At 39.6% G+C, this 27,266-nt stretch overlaps 1 protein-coding gene across 1 annotated transcript in view; it reads right to left on the reverse strand.

Annotated features, from left to right (window-relative positions):
* LOC126188463 (venom allergen 3 homolog) overlaps positions 1-27,266 on the reverse strand; it is a 40,350-nt gene that overhangs the window by 2,802 nt on the left and 10,282 nt on the right. The window contains exon 2 of the mRNA XM_049930067.1: positions 515-626. Within this exon, the coding sequence (XP_049786024.1) occupies positions 515-626 (112 nt within the window). The remainder of the gene's footprint in view (positions 1-514; positions 627-27,266) is intronic.

Here is a 27,266-nt window from a genome sequence, read left to right on the forward strand (position 1 = left end):
ATGAGTTTCTGACCCTCAGAAAGGTGAGAGGAGTAGACTGGGGAAGATTAAAAAGGAGGGGCAAGTTCCTCAGACATGAGGATGAAAGGGATCCACTTGCTGTGATGACAAGGGTATACTTTTTTATTTTATCAAAATATTCTCTTCATATACAGGTGTGTCCTTCTCATTCTGGAATATGAGTAACATGCCTTTCTTTTTTACCCTTCCCCAAGCTATCCTCTCCTCCCTGAGGGTGAAAATATTAGTTCTGAAAACTAGGATAGTGTATGTACTTTTATTTGAATCTATCAGCAGCACTGACATTTCTACTAAACGTAAATACTGGCCTGCAATTCCGTCTCATAGTTTTATACTTTTCTCGATAGAATTTTCCATTTGATACAATTGATTGAGTGAATGAACTGTTGCATACAACTTTATCTGTCTTACAAAATGGCTTTGCATAGACAATTATTCTGTGAAGTATACTGTGAAAATACAGTGTATTTAATGGAATTAAACAAGAGCTTACCTGGTAAATGCAAAGTGTGTGGTCACTGCAAAGACTGCAGTAACTAGACTGCCCTTTGCTTTTGGTTAACAAGGTGGCAATGACCACTATTGCTAGGGTGACAGCATTCAACCTGGCAACACTGAAACGTCATATAATAGATGTAGGGTGTCTACTTTACTGTTTAACATTTTCACTGTGTGTTTATCTCTTGGCTTTCTTAGTAGCTCTTTCTACCCTAAATAACAAAAAATTATTGTCAAACTTTCATTTATAAGAAGAGGGAATATAATTTTGATTTATTTGCTACGTCCAAACTAAAAGCCTTTCTATTTGTTTTACACTATGTGACAGTCTCATATCCAATAGTTTCCATAAAATAGACCAAAGTCACAAAAAAATGATCATAATTTTGGAAATCTAAAGCAAGTGGTATGAAAGTTAACTGTGTTGTGACAGTAGTGCAGAACATACTACCACAGACAGACCAGCAGTGAGCAACTTAGAACTTGTTCTCAGTCCACAAATGCTGGTTTGAGAACAGTCAGTAGGTGTTGTAAGTGTGACAGAAGATGTAATAATTAACATGGCATAATGGTGTCCAGGGTTATAGGGTGATTGGCACATTGCTGGCAGGTCATTCACTGACAGGGGATGCCCGATAGCTATATTTGTTTGTTGCCATAGACTGAAATATGTAACATTTAACACCTGATTTGGTAATCACAAGGTCGAGCTAAGGAGAGACAAGGACATCAAATCATGTCGAAGAGCAATATTTGCTACTTTGTATTTGAGGAGAAGGATCAAGGCGTCATCCCACTACTGATCATGCCACTTCATTCTGCAGACTGTAGATGGTGTAAAGGTGGTACCTTTGGTATAAAATGCAGATGCAGGCTGCCATCTTCTTTAGCCATCTCTGTCTCTTGGACATCTCCACTGGCAACTTAGAGTTTGTTAGGTAATTAGCACCAGAAGCACTGGTTCAATTTCTGCATCAGCCTGCAATCTTTGAATGTTTGCTGGTCAGATAATCTTATAATAACTGCAGTGATGACATCATGCAGTGACTGGACTCTCGTCAGATTATTTGTGTACATTCTATTTACCTACTCAGTCTGTGAAACAGATTTCAGGTGCTTTTTTAACAGCCCGAACTTGTCTGTTGCTGCTGACTATTCTATTGTACATTGTACTTTTCTTTTATTGACATTCTGTGTAACATCAAGCAGTTTAATAAATGGCAGTGTACAAGGCGCGTTTGCAAAGTCCGTGCAAAGTCCGAGAGATGGCACCACCGGCGAGTATCATGGTCATGTTTAGTTAGTAGCATCTTTGGAAACAACGCACACCAAGTTTCAGTCGTATTGGTCTATTTCTTTGTGTTTGGCATTTGTGTGAATCAAGGAAGTCGAGTGATTGTCAAAAAATGGACGAAAAAGAATTTTGTGTGGTAATTAAACATTACCTTATGAAAAGCAAAACGCCTCAGGAGACTAAAGAGAAGCTTGATAAACATTCGGTGACTCTGCACCTTCGATTACAACAGTTTATAAGTGGTTTCAAAATTTTCGGATTGGCCATATGGGCACAAGTGATGCTGTATGTTCCGGACGCCCTGTGGAGGTTACGACTCCAGAAACCATTGATAAAATCCACAATATGGTGATGGATGACAGAAGAGTTAAGGTGCGTGAAATTGCTAGTGCTGTGGGCATCTCGAATGAATGGGTATATAATATTTTGCATAAATATTTGGACATGAGAAAGCTATGCACAATGGGTTCCGCGATTGCTCCCGCTTGAGCAAAAACGGAATCGTGAGAAGTGTTGCAAGGATGCTTTGCCGCTGTTCAGGAAGAATCTGCAGGACTTTAAGCGTCGTTTCTTCACTGTGGATGAAACATGGATACATTATTATACTCCTGAGACCAAACAACAATCTAAACAATACGGTACCAAGAGAGAATCTGCACCAGAAAAAGCGAAGAACATTCCTTCGGCTGGAAAGGTTATAGCGACTGTCTTTTGGGATTCGCAAGGGATAATCCTCTTCGACTATTTGGAAAAGGGTAAAACTATTACAGGTGTATGTTATTCATCGTTATTGGACCTTTTGAAAACCGAGCTGCAAGAAAAACGCCTGCGATAGGACCGCAAAAAATCCTTTTCCATCACGACAATGCATTAGCACACACCTCAGCATTTGTGGTCGCAAAATTAATGGAAACAGGATTCCAACTCGTTTCACATCCCCCCCCCCCCCCCCTATTCTCCAGACTTGGCTCCCTCGGACTGCATTGCAGCAACTAACAGCTATTTTGCATACTTGGACAATTGCTATTATTCGGAAGGGATCAACAAATTACAACAGCGTTCGACAAAGTACATACATCTAAAAGGAGACTATGTCGGAAAATAAAAAAGGTACCCCAAACACGTAAGTAGTTTTATTTTTGCATGGACTTTTCAAACGCCCATCGTAGTGCAGAAACAACATTGGTGCTGGGTTCGTTCAAGCTACTGTAGCGAATTATTTCACATCAAAGTGAATTCAGAATGTATGGAAACAGCAAATAATATTGCCATAAAATCATCTCCACCAACAAAATCTCATTACCAACAACAGGAAACATGTCTCCAGAAGACCGATGACCTTGCAGTTTGGTCTCTTCCCCCAAAACAACCCAACCCCCATGTCTCCAGAAATTTTTGGAACAAGTAGGGCATTCTTCAGCTTTAAAAACATGAGGGATATTAAAACATTGTGCTCACTGAGCTATCCAGGCATGACTCACAAACCAATGTCACAGCTTTACTTCTGTCAGAAACTCACTCCGCTGTGTGATGAATTGTACCTGGATACCTGGAAGTAAACGTATAGCACATAAAAGGCACATGGGTTCACTTTATGGTCTGGCACACAGTTTTGATATGCCAGGGTGTCTCAAAACAGTATTCATTCTGCTGCAGAGTGAAAGATCCACTCTGAGATCATGGAACATTCTCGCTCATGCAGCAGCAACGGCAGCTTCTAAATCCAAGCTGTCTCTACACAATCTGAAGTTTGTGGCAGAGGAAACTTATTACTGCAATGCATATTAAGGTTCCTACGCATTCCATTCACATATGGAATGTAGGATGTTTGACAGCTTGTACGCCAATCTACGATCCGTTATTCACCTGATTTTATTGCACAAGCCCTATACCATGGATACAGTAAGGGGTTGAAGGATAGCACCAGTTTCTGCCTGAAAGAAGTTTCTTGAAGTTTCCATACAGGTTATCATGAAATCTATGTCGTCTGTATTCAAGTATCTACCAGTTACAATTTTTCGCTATTCCTGTCACACTCTCTCATCAGACAAACAAGCCTGTGACCATTCCCACATTGGTTCACTGTGTACACTACATGCCCTGGTTAGTCCAACCCAGTATGGGTCCCTAACACTTCAGCAGTATACAGGTAAGGGCAGTACGAAGGTTTACTATGAAATCTCTTGTGAAAACAAACTGCAGTTACCTGGTACACTACCAACGATTCATAGCCTTCAATTTGCTTTACTTACAGCTGAGCCGATGTGTTCATTCCACTGCAAATCCCCATACTGTTACTCCCAAATATTAGGTTGGTGCATAAGTTCGTAGTGTTTTTTCATAAGTTTAATAAACACAACAGATACATGTAACACAGACTTTAGTCATTAATAGTATATATTCTGCTTCACTACTTACAATAACCTGGCAAATCTAGGGTAGCTCTTCGATTATGCAATTATAAAAATCATATGATTTTGAGGTGCAGAACTCACTGAACTATGTTCGGAGCACATTTTAATTTGGAAAGGAAGTTTTATGAAGGTTGTTTGATAGAGAGCAGAAAATTCTAAAATCTGAGGGTGCAACATCAGGTGAATAAAGTGAATGTGGATTGACTTCCCAATGCAACTCCTGTAAGACGACTTTTGTCAGTCTAGCTGTGGTGTCACGCCAGAAACCACACTTGCAAGGTGGTAGCCTTTAAATCGGCCGCGATTCGTTAGTATACGTCGTACCTGCGTGTCGCCACTATCAGTGATTGCAGACCGAGCGCCGCCACACGGCAGGTCTAGTCTACAGAGACTCCCTAGCGCTCGCCCCAGTTGTACAGCCGACTTTGCTAGCGATGGTTCACTGTACACATCCGCTCTCATTTGCAGAGACGACAGTTTAGCATAGCCTTCAGCTACGTCATTTGCTACGACCTAGCAAGGCGCCATATTCTTCAAGAATGTATTCTGAACAGATAATATTATGAATCATGTACCGTCAAGAGCGACGTTCATCATTAATGGATTAAAGTTAAGTATCAAACTAATTACGTCCGCTTTCTGAATTCTCATTCCTTGTCATGTTCCAGACCTCACGTCAGTATAGTTCTTCCCTCCACACGCCAGCCTGCGTGAGCTAAACCGCGTGCATTTCGGCCTCCCTTCGTAACACGGCGTTGGCTCTTCTGCCAACACAACACTAGCAGAATGTGGGCAGGCATTATTGTGGAGTAGCATTACTTCACGCAGTCCTTCTGGTGGTTGTCCTTGGATTGTGTATGCAAGATGTCTCAACTGCTGACGTGCTCTGTCCAATAAATGCCAGCAGTGATGGTTACATCTCAGAAAAGCAATTTGTAGTACAACACACCGCTGCTGTTCCACAAGATACGTAACACTATATTTTGTGGATGTGCACAGGTTTCTGTACGCGGAGTTGCTGCATTTTTGGGCTCAACTATTCCTATCTTTTCCATGTGCTAGCATGAATCCACTGTTTCTCATCACCAGTAACGATACGGGATAGGAATGGTCGCCGATGTTCACAAGCCAATTGATGATGAGTAAGCATAGATGCAGATGCTGATTTTTGTGATTCCGGTTTAGAGCATGTGGTACCCATACAACAGATTTCTGAACCTTTCGCATTGCATTCAAATTTCACACAATGATGGAATGATCACAATTCGTCACGCTTGCCAATCCTCGTTACACTAACGTGAATCATTGTGAGGTTTATGCGTTTAAACACTCTTCAGCAAACCCATAGAGTCTTCCTGAATGTGGGCATCACTAATGTCAAAACGATCCTCCTTAAAATGAGAACATCATTTTCTTATTGTTCTCTGTCCAATGGCATTATCCTTGTACGTGGCATAAATGCTTCTAGCTGCATCCGCTGCTGTCACTCCTCTATTGAATTCAAACAGAATATGTTGGAAATGTTCTGATATATTCTCTTGGCATTCGATTTTCTAGCGTTCACAGCTCCACTCATTATCTCCAAATGACGAAATGATTACAATTATGTGAACTCAGACACCAACATGTAAAACAAAACCGATACAATCTTAAGCACCAACCTAATATTTCAGCGGCATAATTAACTCTGGTTGTGACTCATTAATCTAGTAATCAAAAGATATCACACCATTTACGCTTTGTAAATGTGTAACTTTGCGTTTTTCCCCGTTAGGAACTAATTGCCAGCCTTTCACAATTCTGATGTGATTTAACTGGATACGGTTTTAGTGCTATTTCTACCGGATATAATTTCTTCATAGATCACTGCATCACGTGTGAAAAGTCTGAGATTTCAACTAATACTGTCAGCTAAATTATTAATATATAACATGAACAACAGCAGGCATAACCTCAATGCTCGCACAGGACTCTCCATCCAGGATAAGGTGCTGCGTCCTACCTGTCAAGAAAACTTCGATCCAGACACAAAACTGGTTACATATCCTAATCAAAGGTTTTGAGTGACATTAACCAATGAATCAATGGTAACAGGTGAAAATTTGTACCTACCAGGACTCGAACCCGGATCTCCCATTTAACACAAGTGGTTGTCTTAGCCACTTCAACCATCCTAGCACATTTCCCATCCAGTCCAAATTCTCACCCCGTTACAACTAATGTAGCGTCACCTACACATGAACCCATCAAACACCATTTCAGATTCCCGCACGAAATCGGGCTTGGTGTATATCCACACTGAAAGAATGGATCATCATCACATATATCTGTGTGTGTGTGTGTGTGTGTGTGTGTGTGTGTGTGTGTGAATATCAAGTGGGAAGAGCATGAGTTGGGTTTCGTATGCTCGGCGTTTGCCTATGGTAGTTATGAAATGATTCATGCAACCACCTTTGGGTGGCTGGGTGCATTTAAATTAACTTCTTAATTTTTGTCCATCAATAGAGGGTAGGAAACCTGTGATTCCTGTCCTGAGCCACAACAGCTTTTTTCTGTACTGAAGGTAACACGAGAGGGCCAAATTGGTCATAGTGTGGCTCAGAAACATTCAGGTGGTAGAAAGCGTATGTCGTATGACTTTGGACTGTCATTCATGCTCTGTCATGATGGAAACTCTGGTACTGATGTCGCCATTATGTGCGGTGTTCGACATGATGAGCTTTGTATGACATGTTTTATAATCGATTACTTTTTTTTGGAACTATTCAAAACTGACTGATAATCAAATCCGTTTGTCACATCCTCTGATTCTCATCATTTCAGCTACCCCATCAGCGACGGCGCCGAATGTCTGGGTAGACTGTGTAGGCCTAACTACCGTCTTTACGCTAATCTAAAGCGCCATCGAATGTAACACGCACCCCAATTTTAAAAATTAAATTAATAAAAAAATGAATTTTGGCACATCGCTGGTAGGGCATTTTCGTATTGTTGAAATTTGTTTTACAATACTAACTTTATTTCAAACATTAGTGAATGTATACAGGGACGATAAAAAACAACAAGAATTTATTTTTGAGTTACTCATTATGGAAATAAGTTACATTTTCATTATTAAAAAAACGCCTAACTTAATCACCTACAGTGTTCAGTGGTGGAGTACTTATTGCTGTCAGAAGTACGTTACCTTGTAGTGAAATTGAAGTAGATACTTGCTGCGGAATAGTATGGATAGGTGTTATACTTGACAAGCGGACTAAACTATTAATTGGATCGTTTTAGCGAGCCCCAACTCAGAAGATGTAGTTGCTGAACAGTTCAAAGGAAACTTGAGTCTCATTTCAAATAGGTACCCCACTCATACAATTACACAGGCCAACGAAAAAATTTTTTTGAAAAACTTTTTTTACTTTGATAGTTGATTTTTATAGATTTTTATGAGCTGAATCCAATTCTAGCCTTAGTTTTTGTATCACCATAGTTTTAGAGCAATATGCTTTTTATTATATAGTATAAAAATTCTATGCTATACGGTAAATGGGGAAATTAATGAAACACTTTGTTACAACATAAGCCTGTATTGTGTTTGCAGTAAGCTACTTAAAACAATGATAGGTGTTAATAGAAGTTTCACTTGTCAGGTGGAATTGCTTTGTATTTTCTTTCTCTTTTTTCTTTGAAGCTTCTTGTGTAGCTTTTTCTATGATGAGTCGCTTGCTGAACTTCTCAGTGAAGTGGTCAACAGTAGTCCCCCACCATGTTGGTGTTCCAGCGGCCTTGGCAGCGTTTTGCCAACACTTTAATGTCCTGGTGAAAACGCGCTCCTTGCTCCTCACTAATATCTCCCATATTGTCCAGGAAGTAATCAAGGTGACTGTTCAAAAAGTGAACTTTCAGGCTCATTAAACATCCAAAATTTTTAAACTTCTTTAGCATTTTGGGCCTTTTTCATGTCCTAAGAACTTTGCAACGACTTGCTTGAATGATACCCATGCTCCTTTCTCATTTAATATCATTGTGGATTCAAAGTTAACATCAAACATCAATTTTCTAACGTTGTGTCCGACAAAGATGAATTCTTTCAGTTAGCTTCAGAAAGGTGTGGAAACTTTTGGCAGAGATACTGAAAACATGGTCCATCTTTAGGCAAAGGCTTTACAAACTGTTTCATTAGACCTCACTTTATATGTATAGGTGGTAGGAGTACGTTTTTTGGATCTACAGGGTTTTTGGGTAGAATGTTCTTCTCACCAGGTTTTAAAGACTCCCTCACAGGCCAGTTCTTTCTGCACAAGTGTTGATCCCTAGCCCTACTGTCCAATTCACAAAAGAAACATGGAAATTTGCTAAAGCCACCTTGCTCACCAAGGAGCATGCACGTTACTTTTAGATCGCCACATATCATCCAACCATGAGCAGCACTTTTTCCAGGTTTTCATAGCTTTCTTTCATGTGTACAGAATGTCCAAAAGGTACAGATGCATGCATGTTACCATTGTATAATAAAACAGCCTTTGAACTAGTTTCTTCCTTTTTGTATTCAATGCCAAACTCATTCATTAGACTGGGAATGTCTGAACAGTACACAAAATCACCTTCTTGTTGAAAGAGCTTGGAAAATTGCTGCTGTCTCTTTCTATACATGTATATGCTGGTTCCAATTGCCAATAAGTTCTTTTCTTTTAATCTAGAGCCAAACAATTCAGCTTTTTCTTTCGTTAAGGACAGATTCCTAACCAAATCGTTAAGCATGGTCTGAGTAAACAATTTGGGCTCTAGACTTTCTGTATTAAAATGGAATTCATCATCATCTAGTTCATGTAAATCACATTGTAATCATAAAATACTTCTGTTGGAATACAGATTAAATCATCTGGTGGTATAGAAACCAGCAAATTTACACCATGCCCTTCTGGTTGGATGGAGGCCAGAAGGTTAGGGTAGCTTATTACCTTCTTGATTACCTTCTCGTTTTTCGAATTATGACCAGTAATATCAACACTGCAAAAGTAGCAATCATTGGAATGATTTCTTGGCTCCATATCATAGGAACAGCAAATCTTAAGGCTTTTTTTCTCCTTTTTGGACCATTTTCTCAGATCTTCAACAGACACATAACATACCTTATGCAGTGCCCAAGATTTATCTTGATCACCAAGTTTAGATCCAAAGTATGATAGATAAACCTTTTTCACAGAGTCTGTAATGTTTCTTTGGTGTTTTGTAATCAGAAATTCACCAAAAATATAACTAAAACTGTCAGCAGAGTTTTTACAACCACAATTAGACATTGTACTGAGCACATCTACAGGAAATGGGAAAGTGAGGTTAGGTTGACAGTAAACAAAACACCATCTGTTTAATAACACAAAAATACGGTAGAATTGACATTTTATTGCCAGCATATGCTTTTCAGCAGTGCTACCAACGTCATCTACATTCATTACACCTCCTTTTTAAATTATTTTAACTATATATAAGCTGTTAAATTCTTTAAAAAATAGCTTAATTTAATAAATTTAACTGTAAAATGTGAAGAAATAGTGGGTGATACAGTTTTTAAGTATCATGTTTGGATTTTTCACCCTAAAAAACATAAGAATAAGGAATTTTCAGCAAAAAAGTTTTTCCATCATTGGCCTGTGTTAAAAGTCGACATCGACTTCAATCTACCCTCGATATGCTGGAAAAATTATATGTTTAAAGCCGGCTGCAGGCAAAAACCGTCATCCAAAATTATGCTGAATGCTTTCTCAGAAAATTATTTTGAGCAATTAATTCATAAGCCCATTCAAAGCGTGAATGGTTGTGAAAGTATGCTTGACCACTTAGCAACAAATAACCCTGGACAAATAGGGAGTATCGTGACGAATACAGGTATTAGCGACCACAAGGCAGTTGCTGCTAGGCTGAATACCATATTACCTACAACCATCATAAACAAATGCAAAGCATATCTGTTTAAAAAAGCTGATAAAAATTCCCTTAACAACTTTTTAAGAGACAGTCTTTACTCCTTCCGATCTGATCATGTAAGCATAGAAAAGAATTGGAATGATTTCAAAGAGATATTATCGACGGCAATTGAGAGATATATACCATATAAATTAATAAGTGATGGTGCTGATTCCCATGGTACACAAAACGGGTTAGCAAGGAAAAAAGCACGACATATTTAAAAGAACGCAAAATCCCCAAGAGTGGCAAAGTTTTGCAGAAGTTGGAAAGATAGCGCATACTTAAATGCAAGATGCTTATAATAATTTCCACAACGAAACTCTGTCTCAGAATCTGGCAGAAAACCCAAAGAGATTCTGGTCATATGAGGGTGAGTCAAATGAAAACCTTAAATATTTTTTGAAATATTATTTATTGTGCAGAAGTGGTACAAAGCTGTTTCACTTTTCAACATAATCACCGCCACACTCAATGCAAGTCCTCCAGTGCTTACAAAGCGTATAAATTCCTTTAGAAAAAAATTCTTTTGGTAGTCCGTGCAACCACTCATGCACCGCGTGGCGTACCTCTTCATCAGAACGGAACTTCTTTCATCCCATTGTGTCTATGAGTGGTCCAAACATCAGCAATCCACGTCGCTTTGATTTGATTGCAGGCCGCAGATGATTTTTTAGGAGATACGTGTATGATGCACTGGTGACAGTGGTCCCTCTAGGCATGTAATGCTCCAAAATGACGCTCCTTTCGTCCCAAAAGAGAGTCAGCATAACTTCCTATGCTGATGGTTCTGTTCGAAACTTCTTTGGTTTTGGTGATGAGGAATGGCACCATTCCTTCCTCGCTCTCTTCGTTTCCGGTTGGTGGAAGTGAACCTAGGTTTCGTCCCCAGTAACGATTCTTGCAAGGAAACCATCACCTTCTAGTTCAAAGCGCCGAAGAAGTTCTTCACGAGCATCAACACGTCGTTCTCTCATTTCAGGAGTCAGCTGCCGTGGCACCCATCTTGGAGACACTTTGTGAAACTGGAGCACATCATGCACAATGTGGTGTGCTGACCTATGTCTAATCTGTAAATGCTGCAATGTCATTCAGTGTCACTCAGCGGTTTTCCTTCACTATGGCTTCAACTGCTACAATGTTCTGTGGAGTCACAACTCGTTGTGCCTGACCTGGGCGAAGAGCATCTTCTACTGAAGTCACACCATTTGCGAACTTCCTACTCCATTCGTAGACTTGGTGCTGTGACAAACTTGCATCATCGTACTGAACCTTCATTCGCCGATGAATTTCAATAGGTTTCACACCTTCAGTACGCAAAAACCGAATAACAGAACGCTATTCTTCCCTGGTGCAAGTCGCAAGTGGAGCGGCCATCTTTATACTGATACTGTGCCGGTATGTGTGCATCTGCACTATGCTGCCACCTACAGGCCATCCTGCACGCTGTTTGTAGCACGCTTACCAACTTACAGGATAACAGCACGAAATTTCGATTTGTTATTACAAATTTAAGGTTTTCATTTGACTCACCCTCGTACATAAAGCATACCAGTGGCAAGACTCAATCAATACCTTCACTGCGCGATAACAACAGTGAAGTCACTGATGACAGTGCCACTAAAACAGAGTAATTAAACTCGGTTTTCCGAAATTCTTTCACCAAAGAAGACGAAGTAAATATTCCCGGATTCAAATCAAGAACAACTGCCAAGATGAGAAACACAGCAGTAGATATCCTCTGCGTAGCAAAGCAGGTTAAATCACTTAATAAATGCAAGGCCTCGGGTTCAGATTGCACACCAGTCAGGTTCCTTTCAGAGTATGCTGATACAATAGCTCCATATTTAGCAATTCACAGAAAGATCCGTACCTAAAAACTGGAAAAGTGCTCAAGTCACACCAATACCCAAAGAGGGAAATAGTATAATCCGCTGAATTACAGGCCCATAACACTAACGTCGATTTAGAGTAGGGTTTTGGAACATATACTTATCGAATATTATTAATTACATCGAAGAAAACGAATTATTGACACATAGTCAACACTGATTCACAAAATGTCGTTCTTGTGAAACACAACTAGCTCTTTATACTCATGAAGTAATCAGTGCTATCGACAGGGGATGTCAAATTGATTCCATATTTTTTGATTTCCAGAAGGCATTCGACCCCGTTCCTCACAATCGGGCCTATGGAATAGCGCCTCAGTTGTGTGACTGGATTCGTGGTTTCCTATCAGGAAGGTCACAGTTCTTAGTAATAGACGGTAAGTCATCGAATAAAACAGAAGTAATACCCGGCGTTCCCCAAGGAAGTGTCAAGATCGGGACACACACGTCCGGGCCGTGTCAGGGCCGAGCGTCGGACGAGCGACGGCCGTGCTCCGGTCCGTTCCTGCAGGGGCCACACATGGCCGGGGCACGTCCGTGTCTCTGTTGTTCCTTGTAGTGACTCGGACGCGGTGATCTGCGTTTCTGTTTATGAAAGCTGTAAAATATGTTCACTAATTTTCGTAATAGTGAATTAGGACTTACAGCACTTGCTTTAGACGAAGAGGAAAAAGAACCAAGGCAAAAAAGAAGAAGAAAATTATAGATCCACAGTGCCTGGAAAACAAGACCAGTACAGGGAGAGTTTCGAACATTATTTTCTCATCTCACAGATGATGAGACTAAGTTTTATGAATATTATAGGATGACGCAGTACAGCTTCTGTGAACTTTTCAAGAAACTAGAACCAAGACTGAGAAAATACGACACTTTCTGGAGAGTATCAGTTTCACCCAAAGAACGACTGGCTGTTTTTTTAAGGTAGGTTAAAGAAAAGTACACAGAACACAAATAAATATGAAGTTTTAAGGACAGCATCTTTATTTTATTACTTTAGTAATTGAAAGATAAGTACATAAGTTAGTAAATAATACAGTTAAATTTCTACTACCCTAAGAAAAACAAATGAGGACTATTCAGTGAATTAGTTTCTGAAGCTGATGAGGATGCAGGGGAACTTGGAGGATGATCGCTTTGGTTATTTATATACGAATTGTGGGAATCCCTTTGCAGATCCAAAAGCTGCTGTGTAGATTCTCTTGCTCGTTTTCCACAGGTGAAGGATATGGTGTTGAAACAGATTTTGGTGAGGAATTGGAGGATGATGGAGTGAATTGATGGACTGATACGTCATTGATGAGTTGCTTCACCTCAAAGTCTTGTACAATTGAAAAAATCCTCTTTTAGCTTGATGACAAACTCTGTCTTTGTACTCGATATTCCTGTAGTTTTCACTTCCCTGATCGTAAAGAACAGGAAACTTATGAACTTCTTCTATTAGTCGTTCCACATCCATGTTTTGTACACAGAACAGTCTTGCGCAGTTGGACAGCTCACAAGACAGTTCTACCGTCAGGCCGTGCCCGTCACGTGAAAAATTAAACACGGCGAATCCCGCCCGGCCCGGCCCCGGCCCGTGGACGTTCCCCGTGCACGGCCCGGTCAAGTGGGGCCCGCCACATTTGTTTTAATGATGTATTTCGTTGTCCGGGTGACGGCCGATACTCGGACGTGTCTCGGCACGGCCACGGTCCGGGCATGTGTGTCCGGACCTTCATAGTCCCACTATTGTTCCTGATCTGCATTAACGACGTAGGAGACAATCTGAGTATCCCTCTTAGATTGTCTGCAGATGATGCTGTCATTTACCGCTTTGTAAAGTCATCAAATGACTAAAACTAATTAAAAAATGATTTAGATAAGATATCTGTATGATGCGAAAAGTGGCAGTTGACCCAGAATAAAGAAAACTGTGAAGTTGTTCACATGAGTACTAAAAGAAATCCGCTAAATTTCGATTGCGCGATAAGTCACACAAATCTGAAGGTTGTAAATTCAACTAAATACTTAGGGATTATAATTACAAATAACCTAAATTGTAACTGTCACATAGATAATGTTGTGGGTAGAGCAAACTAAAGACTGCGATTCATTGGCAGAACACTTAGAAGCTACAACAGGTCTACTAAAGAGACTGCTTACACCACGCTTGTACGCCCTATTCTGGAATATTGCTGTGCGGTGTGGGATCCGCATCAGATGGGACTGACGGATGGCATCGAAAAAGTTCACAGAAGGGCAGCTCATTTTGTATTATCGCGAAATAGGGGAGATAGTGCCACAGATATGATACATGAACTGGAGTGGCAATCATTAGAACATAGGCGTTTTTCGTTGCGACGGGATCTTCTGATGAAATTTCAATCACCAGTTTTCTCCTACGATTTCGAAAACATTCTGTTGCCACCCACCTACATAGGGAGATATGATCATCACAATAAAATCAGGGCTCATACAGAAAAATTTAAGTGTTCGTTTTTCCCGCGCTCCGTTCGGGAGTGGAACAGTAGAGAGAGAGCTTGAAGGTGGTTCATTGAACCCTCTGCCAGGCAATTTATTGTGAATAGCAGGATAATCACGTAGACGTAGACATGGTAACTTCTTTTGTACCCTTCTCGTCAATCGTGTAATTACGTGGCATATCAAACCAAATTGGAGTCTCATCAGCGTTGCCTATTTGGCCCATCGACATATCCTTCTCTTTCCGAAGTGTAATAACATGCCGCTGAAATTCTTAAAGTTTGTTCTCAAACTGTGGAAAATTTTGGCATATTGTTGTACGGTGTGGCATAGATAAGCCCGCTCGTTTCGTAAAGCGATCAACCCATCCCCAGCTAGCCTTGAACTCTTGCTTCGCTATATTAAGAGCTGCAGCCACTTCTTTTGCTGTTTTTTATTGTGGTGTTACTGGTCACAGGTTGCCCATTCATCCTCGTTTCTCGGACGAATTCATAAACATTTACTTCAACGTCAGGATGTCTTCCTTTGCGAGCTCCTGCGAATTTCTTTCTTGTAGCGGTAGTTGCAAATAATCCCAATTTCTGTTTCTTCGATAAGTGAACTTCCATAAGTGAACTCACTTCCTATGCTTCTGTTACCATATTTTTCAGCATAAGTTATTACTTTACGTTTGAAAGTAGCTTCATACGATATTTTTCTCTGCTTGCCTTCCAATTCGTGACAACCTAATGCAAACACAATGAGAATTACTGTAGTAGGCTAACAATAATGAAACGGGGTTGAGAAGTACAATAATGCGTTGTAACGTACGGGACAGTATCTAAATTTCAATGAGCAAACAAAAAACAAAAAAACACACGTTGTAATTGAGCCGACGACTAAAGAAAATTTCATCTCGTGGCAGCAACGGATTTTGTTCAGACACCTGCGAACAGAATTCAGAGCAGGAAATATATACCAGCTCTTTTGACTCGATAACCTCTTACCCGATTTACGTCTTCCTTTATTTAATTCTCAGATACCGTACCTATATTTTCTTGCTAGAGTTTAATAAATGTTTTTCCACTTCATATCGCTTAGGGCAAGAAATACCGGTGAACGATTCAAGTTTGTACTCGAATCTAATTCGCCATCAAATCTTATGCGCACCACAATTTTGAGTACTTCGTATGGTAAAAAAAAAGTGCGCACTAGATTCGCGTAAATGCGGTATGGCAACGAATGAACTGTGTCCTGTCTACAGTAATCCAAGAGCACACAGCTGCTTTTAGGCTCAAACAAGAACTCCACAATAACAACATGGACCATTTTAAAAACAATAGTAACAGTCATGATTATAATACCAGAAGAAAGGAAAGACTTACATTATCCTGTACTTAACCTACCTTAGGCACAAAAAGAGGTACAATTTGCTCCTGCAAAACTTTTCGATGAATTACCAGATGAAATAAAATGTCTGACAGACACCATTAATAGCTTCAAACAGTAATTGAAATCATATCACCTTGACATCTCTATACTACAGATAAATCCTGCGAACCTTGCACAACTAGCACTTTGAAAGAAGGATATTGCGGACACATGGCTTAGCCATGTGAGTCGTGCTTGTGTAGCTCAGTTGCTAGAGCACTTGCCTGCGAAAGGCAAAAGTCCCGAGTTCGAGTCTCCGTCCGGCACACAGTTTTAATCTGCCAGGAAGTTTCATATCAGCGCACATTCTGCTGCAGAGTGAAAATCTCATTCCGGACACGTTCAGTATAATTTTAACAGTATTCTCGTATTGATGTTCTGCAGTTGTGCACGCCTCAAAATCAAAATTAGTAAATCTAAGCAACTGAAAAACTGTTATGAAATATTTTGAGATTTACACTTTAATCGTGCTAATCACGGTGAAGAACAGCGCATCTCCTGCAAGGGTAGCGTACTTCACGTAACACTCTCAGCTTTAAAATCCAAAGAAAATAACGCAGAACTGCGATGTTAATAATGAAATAGCACTCCGCTACTTCTTTAATGTCAAACTACATATACATCTACATAGATACTCCACAAGCAACCGTTCGGTGGGTGGCGGAGGGTACCATGTACCACTACAAGTCATTCCTTCCCCTGTTCCACTCGCAAATAGAGGAAGAGGAAAAACGTCTATCTGTATAGCGTAATTTGTCGCATCTTTATCTTCGCGGTCCTTGCGCGCAATGTATGTTGGCGGCAGTAGAATCGTCCGGCAGCTGGCTTCAAATGCCAGTTACCTAAATTTTCTCAATAGTATTCCTCGAAAAGAATGACACCTTCCATCCAGGGATTCCCATTTGAGTTCCCGAAGCATCTCTGTAACACTTACGTGTTGTTCGAACCTACCGGTAACAAATCTAGTAGCCCTCGATGGCCTCCCCCAAGCCGACCTGGTATAGGTCCAGAACACTCGAGCAGTCCCGTAGGTTGCACCAGTGTCCTATATGCGGTCTCCTTTACATGTGAACCACACTTCCCTAAAATGCTCCCAATAAACTGAAGTCGGCCATTCGTCTTTCCTAACACAATTCTCGCATATTCGTTCCATGTCGTATCGCTTTGCTGCGTTACGCCCAGATACTTAAATGACTTCACTGTGTCAAACAGAACACTACTAATACAGTATCCAAACATTACAGGTTTCTTCTTCCCACTCATCCGCATGAACATTTTTTCACATTTAGAACTAGCCGCCAGTTTCACACCAACTAGGAATTTTGTCTATGTCCTCTTGTATTTTCCTAGAGTCACTCATCTTTCACACCTTACTGTATACCACAGCAAACAACCGCAGATTGCTGCTCAACCTGTTCATCAAATCAGTTATGTATATAACCGAGCGGGATGGCGCAGTGGTTAGCACATTGGACTCGCACTCGGGAGGGCGACGGTTCAATCCCGCGTCCGGCCATCCTGATTTTAGGCTTTCCGTGATTTCCCTAAATCGCTCCAGGCAAATGCCGGGATGGTTCCTTTGAAAGGGCACGGCCGACTTCCACCCCGTCCTTCCCTAATCCGACGAGACCGATGACCTCGCTATCTGCTCTCCTCCCCCAAAACAACCCCCAACACAAGTTATGTATATAGATAACAACAGCAGTCCTGGGGCACTCCTCACGAGACCCTAGTCACTGATGAACGCTCGCCGTCGTTCTGGGTAGTCTTCGAGCCACTCGCATAACCTTGAACTTACTTGCTTACTTACTGTATATGCTCGTACCTTCGTTAACAGTCTGCAATGAGGCACCGTGTCAAATGCTTTCGGAAATCTAATAATATGGAATCAGCTTGTAGCCCTTCATCCATAGTTCTCAGTATATCATGTGAGAAAAGGGCGAGCTGAATTTCACATGAGAGATGCTTTCTAAAACCGTTCTGGTTCGTGGATGTAAGCTTCTCGGACTCAAGAAAGGTTATTATATTCGAACTGAGAATATGTTGAAGGATTCTGTACCAAACTGAAGTCAGGGATATTGGTTAGTAATTTTGCAGGTCCGTTCTTTTAACCTTCTTATATACAGGAGTCACCTGCGCATTTTTCCAGTCGCTTGGAACTTTGTAACTGGGCGAGAGATGCACAATAAATGCAAGCTAGGGAAGGGGACAATGCGGAAGAGCACTATTTGTAAAACCGAACTGGGATTCCATCTGCACCAGTTGATTTATTTGCTTTCAAATCTTTCAGCTGTTTCTCTACGCCAGGGATGCTTATTAGTATTGGAAGTAGGCTGTTTATGTTTTCTTATTGGCAACGTTACGTAGCGCTCTGTACGAAAATCACTGGCTGTGCTGTGTGCAGTCTGTGGCTAGTTTGCATTGTTGTCTGCCATTGTAGTGTTGGGCAGCTGGATGTGAACAGCGCGTAGCGTTGCGCAGTTGGAGGTGAGCCGCCAGCAGTGGTGGATGTGGGGAGAGATATGGCGGAGTTCTGAAATTTGTTAGACTGGATGGCATGAACTGCTATACATATCATGATTATTGAGGTAAATACATTGTTTGTTCTCTATTAAAATCTTTCATTTGCTAACTATGCCTATCAGTAGTTAGTGCCTTCCGTAGTTTGAATCTTTTATTTAGCTGGCAGTAGTGGCGCTCGCTGTATTGCAGTAGTTCGAGTAATGAAGATTTTTGTGAGGTAAGTGATTTGTGAAAGGTATAGGTTAATGTTAGTCAGGGCCATTCTTTTGTAGGGATTTCTGAAAGTCAGATTGCGTTGCGCTAAAAATATTTGGTGTCAGTTTAAGCACAGTCTTGTATAACTGTTCAAAGGGGACGTTTCATATGTCGACCCTTAGCCAAGGATATCTCACTGGAATCTTCTGATTTTTTCTTGTAGTTTGTGTAATTAGTGTAGCTTTTGTTTATTGCTAGCGCGTAATTATAGAGAGAATTTCCTTTGTAGTTGTAGTTTTTCATTGTTGTACACAGTTGTGGCATGCATGTAGATTTGCACCAAGTATTTCGCAGCTGCGCTTGCAATTAACTAGATATTATTTTCAGTGCTATGTTAATGTGTTCTCTTATTTTTTCTCTTCAAATTGTGCTTTTCTGTGTTGTCGTGTGAAATATTGTGACAATAATGGCGTGTGAAAAACGTAACACTAGGCTCCAAAGTAAACTGATAAATAATAGTGACGAAGAGCGTAGCTTATCAGCACCACTGTGTAGTGAATTAACAGACATTCGAAGTAGTAATTTGGTAATTGTGCATAGGGAAATGGAGCGGGCGGCAAACAATGGCGTAGGCAGTGAAACAGTTAGTGAACAGGGAAGCATTATCGATCGATCAGTCGGCAACATCTCGCCTCAGGAATCCGAAATGACAGAACACAATATTGCAAATACTGTAGACTTAGGTTTTGGGTCCTCACCGTTTTCTCAAATGAGTCAAGACACATTTTCTGCTTGTCAAAATGTGAATGTTGCCGGTGAAAATGCACTGCCAAAAAGCATAGAGAAACAGATTCCAGACACTAATACATTATTATTGCAATTAATGCAACAAATGGAACAAAATCAGACACAAATGGGACAACATCTTCAAAAGTTAGACACAATGGAACAAAATCTTCAAAAGTTAGACACCACACTTGAACAAACACGTGAAGATTTAACTACTGAGTTACATAACATTGAATCTAAATGTCAAAAAGTCTGTAATGACGTAAAAACACAAATTTGTGAGCATTTTCAACCTATTTTTTCGCGGCATGAAAATGCATTACAGAATCACGAAGCAGCCATAAAAGAACTGCAAACCATTGTTCATGAAAATCATGAGACCTTGTGGGCTAAAATTGACTCAGTTGCATCTACCGATTCGGTTACGCAACTTGCAAAAACTCAGGAAAACTTAAAGGACACAGTAGATTCGATTTCAACACAAATGGACACTCTGAAACTTGGTTCAGAAAAACACACTGAGGAAATGTGTTAACTATCGGAGAAAGTAGCCGAACTTTCGGATCAGGTCACTAACTTATCTACAAAGGTAGATGATGATCTGAATGACACATGACCTGTAGCCTTCACTGACACAGAAGAGTATGAACAAATTAGAAAATTCAAACAAAATCAAAATCAAATCAATACACAGTACAAAAGAGAAATCCGGGAAGTACAAGATCAGTTGACGCAGGTAATACAAGAATTACATATTTCAGAGTACACTCGCGCTCCAGTACGGGAAGAGGGACATAGAAATATGGAACAACCACGAAATAATAACACAGGACACTTCGGAAATTATGAAAGAAATTGGCAAGGCGCATTGGATTTTGAGATGGAACCGCCGAAACGAAGTAACAATGAGCGATGTGCGACTCGCCGACACGATGATGTCGACTATAAGTTGTTCATTACTACACGTAAATTCAAAACATTTAAGAATTCTGGCAACGACATTCATCCACAAGCATGGCTTCATCAATTTTCTCATTGTTTTCCTCCCAACTGGTCAATGATGCACAGGTTAGAATTTATGTGTGGCTACTTGGAGGATGAACCAGCTGTAAGAATGCGATCGGTCATTCACGATTGTCACAGTGAAGGAGAATTTTATCATGCCTTCCTCTCAGCGCATTGGTCTCAAGCTACACAAGACCGAGTAAAACATAGCATCATAATGAAGAAACGTTTCGAACAATCTGAATTTTCCAGTCTTATGAAATATTTTGAAGACATGTTGCATAAGAATCAGTATCTTTCAAACCCATACAGCCCCTCAGAACTCATCCGCATTTGCTTAATCAAACTGCCTGAACATTTACGACATATTATTTTAGCAGGACGTTGCAAAGACGACATTGAAGCTTTTCAGGGACTGTTACAAGAACTGGAAATTGACACTGACAATCGCGGAACGCGAAAACAGGAGCACAACAATTACAGGTCACATCTGTCACAATTCCGCGATGACAGAAATAATACACGACAAGGCTATTCTTATAACGTAAATCGTGACCAAAACAGACACCACCCGTATGACAACCGTTGGCAGAGTAGTAATAATTACAGGGAAAGATCACCTCTCCGCGGTAATGACTATCATAGAGACAATTAGAGAAACAGACAATATGGGAACCAAAATAATTATTATTACGGGAGACAGAATAACTTTAGACGCAACGGTCCAGCGCGCAGTTACGATTCAGGGAGAAATTCTCCACCACTTAACCGACAAGAAATAAACTACAGTAACTACCGACATGACGACAGACGATGTGATCACAACGACAGACCTGAATTGCATCAGAACTGGCGAGATTTAAACAGGGCAGGGCCCTCTCGTCATGGTGAATTTGTAGAAGTTAGGTCTCCAAATCCCAATAACGACACGCGCCAACAAAGAGACAATAGGCAATGACTCACACCGCTGGCAGCCACAAAACGTACTTATGAAACTGACGACGCAGCTGCCGTAGCTAGTAATTACGTAAAAATGGAAGACATTAGGGACATCTTACTCCATGAACACGACGTAAAACTTAACAACATTGCATATCCTGTGATTCTCATTACTGTAAATCACATAAAATTTACGGCAGTACTTGACTCTGGCAGTCCCATTTCAGTAATTAGTGAAACAGCTTTTAGCAAATGCAACAAATCGAACGATTGCCCCACACTTCCGTTACGTAAGATTAAATTACAAGGTGCAATCATTGGAAAAAGTGTAGATGTACGCCAACAAACCAACTTAGAATTCTTTTGTCAAAGCCGCAGCTTCTCTATGAACTTTCTTACTGTTCCATTATTGTCGACGGAAATTATACTGGGAGTAGACTTTTTGATGGATACAAAGCAGTCTTAAGCTTTCACGATGCTGAAATAAGTTTAGAGAAAGAAGGTAAGTCAGTAGCTTTGAAATTTGAAGATTGGCTCTCAAACCATGACGAAGAAATTAATCGGCTTTACCTCCTGTTAGACAACAGTTCGTAATTTTCGACGGAACTTGACACTAACAATCACTCTGCAAGTACTGACAGGGATGATATCGACAGCATATTTGAAACTAATGAGCTAATTCAGAATAAAATTCAAACAATTGAGAATTGTAATGACACTGATAGGCAGGACCTTTTTGAGATTTTACAAGCACATTCCACAGTTTTTACTCACAAAACAGGAACAATCAAGGGATTTCAATACCAATTTCGTGTTCGTGAGCATACTAAATTTTGTGTTAGACCATACGTAATTCCAGCACATTATAGGGACCGTGTTAGAACAGAAATACAATATATGCTTGACGAGGGCATTATTGAGCCTGCAGTAAGCTCATACAACAAACCCATTATATGTTGTTGAGAAGAAAAATGGGTCGATCAGACTTGTCTTAGATTAGAGACAAATCAATACTATCATCATTCCTGAAACAGACAGGCCGCAAACGTTGGAAGAACTTCTTCAAAATTTTAATGGTGTAAAAGTGTTGTCTTCCATTGATCTCAGATCCAGCTTCTATCACATCGAACTTCATCCAGAATGTAGAAAATACACAGCTTTCCTTTGTTTCGGCGTTTGTTATCAGTTTCGGAAACTTCCTTTTGGTTTGAACATTTCTTCAGCAGCATTCATTCGCGGGCTAAATTCCATATTACCTGAGTTCTTAAAACGTCACATCACCTTATATGTGGACGATATTCTAATAGCAGAAGCTTCATGGGAACAACATAATCGCATCCTCAACAGTTTGTTACGTATTTTTGCAGAATCTGGAATTACAGTTAACTTGGAAAAGTCTGAATTCGGTAGGACAAAGGTGAGGTTTTTGGGACATATTATTTCTTCTGAAGGCATTCAGCCGGATCCTGAAAAGTTAGAAGCAATCAGAGCCATTCCAGTTCCATCCACAAAAAAACAAGTCCGCAGTTTTCTAGGTCTCGTAAATTTTTACCGTCGTTTTCTGAATATGCAAATTCTTGTTACACCAAAACTTTGTTCTCTCACTGGAAAAAATACTATTTGGAACTGGGACGAACAAGCACAGTTGGAATTCAATTCTTTGAAAGAATCGCTGCTTAACGCGCCAATACTAGCTCATCCAGATCTGTCACAAGATTTCTGCCTTAGCACGGATTCTTCTAAAGTCGGTCTTGGTGCCCATTTATTTCAAGAAGCCATAGAAAATGACACTACCATTCAGAAAACCATTGCTTTTGCTAGCCGAGTGCTAACAAAATCTGAAAAAAATTATTCCGTTACTGAATTAGAAGCTTTAGCTATCGTTTGGGCATTTAACAAATTCCGTTTCTTTCTTTCTGGTAAGCACGTAAAAGTATACAGTGATCATCGTGCATTACAATTTCTTATGTCTTCAAAATTAAATCATGACCGGTTAAAACGTTGGGTATTGTTTCTGCAAGAATTCCGCTTCACAATAGTCTACATTCCCAGCAAGGAGAACATTGTTGCGGACGCGCTGTCACGCGCACCGGCTGGGCTTGAGAAAAGTAACACAGAAGGCAACCTCGAGAAAAATTTCAGTATTCTTTACATTCAGAAAGTCGCCTTTGAAAACTTCATCACCACATCTTTAAAGGACATTGCTCATGAACAAGATAAAGATCCGATTTGGAAAGACATCAAGAGCAAATGGCATGAAAAGATACACACACAGATTCGGCATTATTATCTGGTTAGAAACAACATACTGTTCAAACGCTGCACTGTTGAAGACAAGCTATGGGTACTTTGCATTCCTGACGATTTTGTTAATAAGCTCTTTTGGTACATTCATTTCAGCTACGCACATTTTGGCCCACGAAAATGTTATCATATTCTTCGAACGACTTGTTATTTTAACAATACGGAAAAGAGAATTCGAAGAGTCTTGTCTATTTGTAAACTTTGTCAAAAGGCGAAACCATCTACTATCTCCCATCGTGCTCCGCTGTTTCCTATCATTCCTTCTAAATTAAAAGAATTTGCTGCTGTTGATCTCTTGGGACCGCTTGTCAGAACATCTAATGGATTTGCGTACGTTCTAGTCACTGTTGAACTTACTTCAAAATTTGTTTCTTTCACTCCGTTACGTAAAGCCACTGGACGGTCTGTATCCAACGCCTTTGTTAAAAATTTCTTACGTGAAGTTGGCCACGTTGCTAAAGTCATTACAGATAACGGACCGCAATTCAGATCTGCTGTTTGGTCACGCATGCTTTGGAATCATAAAATCAAACCTGTTTTTATTTCATTGTACTCACCACATTGTAACCCGTCTGAATGGATTATGCAAGAAATCAATAGGCTTTGCAGACTTTATTGTCACAGAAAGCATCAGCATTGGGACAGATATTTACACTTATTTCAAAATGTGCTGAATGAAATGCCTCATGATTCCACTGCTTTACCACCTACTCTTGTACTAAAGAATGAAGAACCACCGAACAGAATCAGAGAGCTTGTACCTTTCCCGAGTACACGTAAACTTCGACACAAAGACATAATTGATTTGGCTCTTAAAAATATAAAATCTGCAGCAGACAAAAGGAGAAAACTACACGGTAAAGCAAATGCAAAGAAATTGTATATTGGTCAGAAAGTTGTCATTAAAGCTCATTCATTGTCACGTAAGAAAAACACTTGAGTCACAAATTCTTTCTAGTTTACAATGGACCTTACAGAATCCGACGTATACCACATGATAATTGCGTTGAAGTTGAAACTCTGTGTACTAGGAAGAGTAAAGGTTTACACCACATTTCACATGTAAAACCGTTTATTGAAAGATAATCTGCTTTTTAACTTTGTCTTTGCCATATAACTTTTCACTTTACATGACTAGTATGCTTTGTCAGACTTAGAATCTGTTTGCGGTGTTTCTGTTTCATATCTGCACAGTTTTTCTGTGTTATTCTGGAAAGTAAAACATGTTTTAGTAGTAACTTTTGTGGTGTAGCTACAATGAGACAGCCTCTTTCGTAGCACAACAATACGTTACAGCACAGTACGTTCTTCATCACAACAATAAGCGTAATAACTAAGATATCCATACGCAAAGCATTTCACTTTTGTTTATCATGAGGTAAGTACATTGACTTCTGCAGAACTTAGATTTCGGAGGACGATAACTACGATACTTCCACAGAGATTATCTTACAACAAGACGCACAGTTTAGCGCTACAGTACACGTATTTGAGTGATTAATTTTATACTTAAAACATTTATTTTTAAAGATATTTGAAGTACAATGACAAAAAGGTTTTCCGTTATACATTTCATTCCATTGCTGTAATCTGTAACACCTGAGGGTATAATTACATTAATCCTCAGGGGGGTACACGCTTACTTTGTGTACCATGTGTTTGGCAAGCACAAGGAGCCCTAGCTAATATGGTATTTGCTTATACAACTTTACACATCGGTACCATATTTCTCCAACACAGAATTACACAGCCACCTGATTATTTAACAGAGAAACAAACATTTTTTTTACTACATTAGTGACACATGTTTACGCAATTATACCGTTGGATAACTTCACACTTACGAAATTGTATTTTGTCTGTACTTTGTGAACTGTTCATATTTTTTCGGACCCATTGTGATATTATGAGAGCTTTGAATGATATATTTGGTATGGGATCACGATTTTTAAAGTACGTTTGAGGTAGATGACACTTTTGACATAAGCAGAGAATTTTTTGTAGGTTTTAAAATATTCAGAAAGCTACGACGATTTTGAGATGTGATTGAGCTGTTATGATGTTATTATTATGACGACGATGTGTATTATGCTGTTGAGGTATGTTTATGATCAATAAGCTGATGCTATATGAGTTATTTGATTAAGCTACGTATCTGTTATGATGAAATATTGAAGAAGTGTCGACGAATAAGGTAAGGAATAATGAGTAGTGGTTAGGGACTCTGGTTTGTGAAAAAGGTTGTTGGAAACCAAGAATCGTACTTTAAGAGTTACGAAATGTGTGTGTATATGCGTGAATGTATCACAATGTCGGCGAAAATTTTTTGGACACTGTTATATTCATAAGATTTTGTTTCTACACATTTGCAACGCAAATTCTTGACCTGTGAAATATTTTTATATGAGACTGTCACTGTAGCGGAAACTGCTGTCGTAAATATTTCCGCAAGAAAGTTAAGTGACCACCTGCATGTAATGCGTCTTGGGCACCCAGCTGTCTCAGATGGCTGGAGAAAAAGACATTAGTGTGTCCCTTTTCAGAGGCACAGGTAGAAAAAAAAGGGAGGCCATTAACCTTGCTATTGACATTCCTTTATAGAAAGCACCGCAAATACGACACGCTCATTACTTGGAAACATTCTTACATCTGCACACCTGATTATGACAAGTATCTTTCTACGAGAGTTGAGAGATTTTTTTTACTACCTTATGAAATGCCATATGGCTAATGAATGATGTTTCATGCCTTCCTTTGTACATATTTGCTCATTTTCTTTAATATCTAGTTTCTAGCTGCACTGCAGCATTGGTTAAAATAAAATTTTATGAATGTACTAATATAGATATTTTATGCCTACAGATCCAGTAAACAATAACTTAAAAAAAAAAACTAAGGAGCACAAAAAGACATTTCCCTTCACAGGACTTGCATACATAATTTTCTTTTCAACTACTTGGTAATATTTTTCGTAGAATAAGTTGTGGTGCACCACTTTAATTACATAGACATTAAGATGTGAATATACATTTCCCTTGTCTGCCCTGTTGTCTTTAGTGTAATGTTTTTCATTTGCTGCTGCTGTTTGCCAGGCATAGTGCTACTAAATTTCACTTTACATTACTCTGTTAAGCCAGTTTTACTATGGATTTATTTTCCTTGTTTGCTGCATAGTGCCTTATATTAGTTGTAATATTGCAATTGCTTTGCCAATGTGAATTTTTTTCTCATTGCTGTTTGTGTTAATTGTTTTGTGCTGCTGCATTGCCTCGTCCCTTAGTTTAGCATCTGAGCTCAGTAGATTTAAGTTAGCTTAAGAGGGGGTAGACTATATAAGAGAATGAGTTGTGATGAATTGAAAGAAATGCATTGAGAATTTATACGAAAGAAGTACAGAAAGCAGGTATAGGTAGGATTTTCTTGGAAATAAATGATGAGGTAAGATAATGGAAAATAAATAATGAGGTAAGAAATATGTGAACATATAAATACAGAAACCATGCTTGGATAGGATGTTTTGGTGGAAACAAATGTTGAAATAAGACGAAAGATGTACGGAATGAAGTT

The sequence above is a fragment of the Schistocerca cancellata genome, chromosome 5 (assembly GCF_023864275.1).
Source record: "Schistocerca cancellata isolate TAMUIC-IGC-003103 chromosome 5, iqSchCanc2.1, whole genome shotgun sequence".
Classification (NCBI taxonomy): Eukaryota; Metazoa; Arthropoda; class Insecta; order Orthoptera; family Acrididae; genus Schistocerca; species Schistocerca cancellata.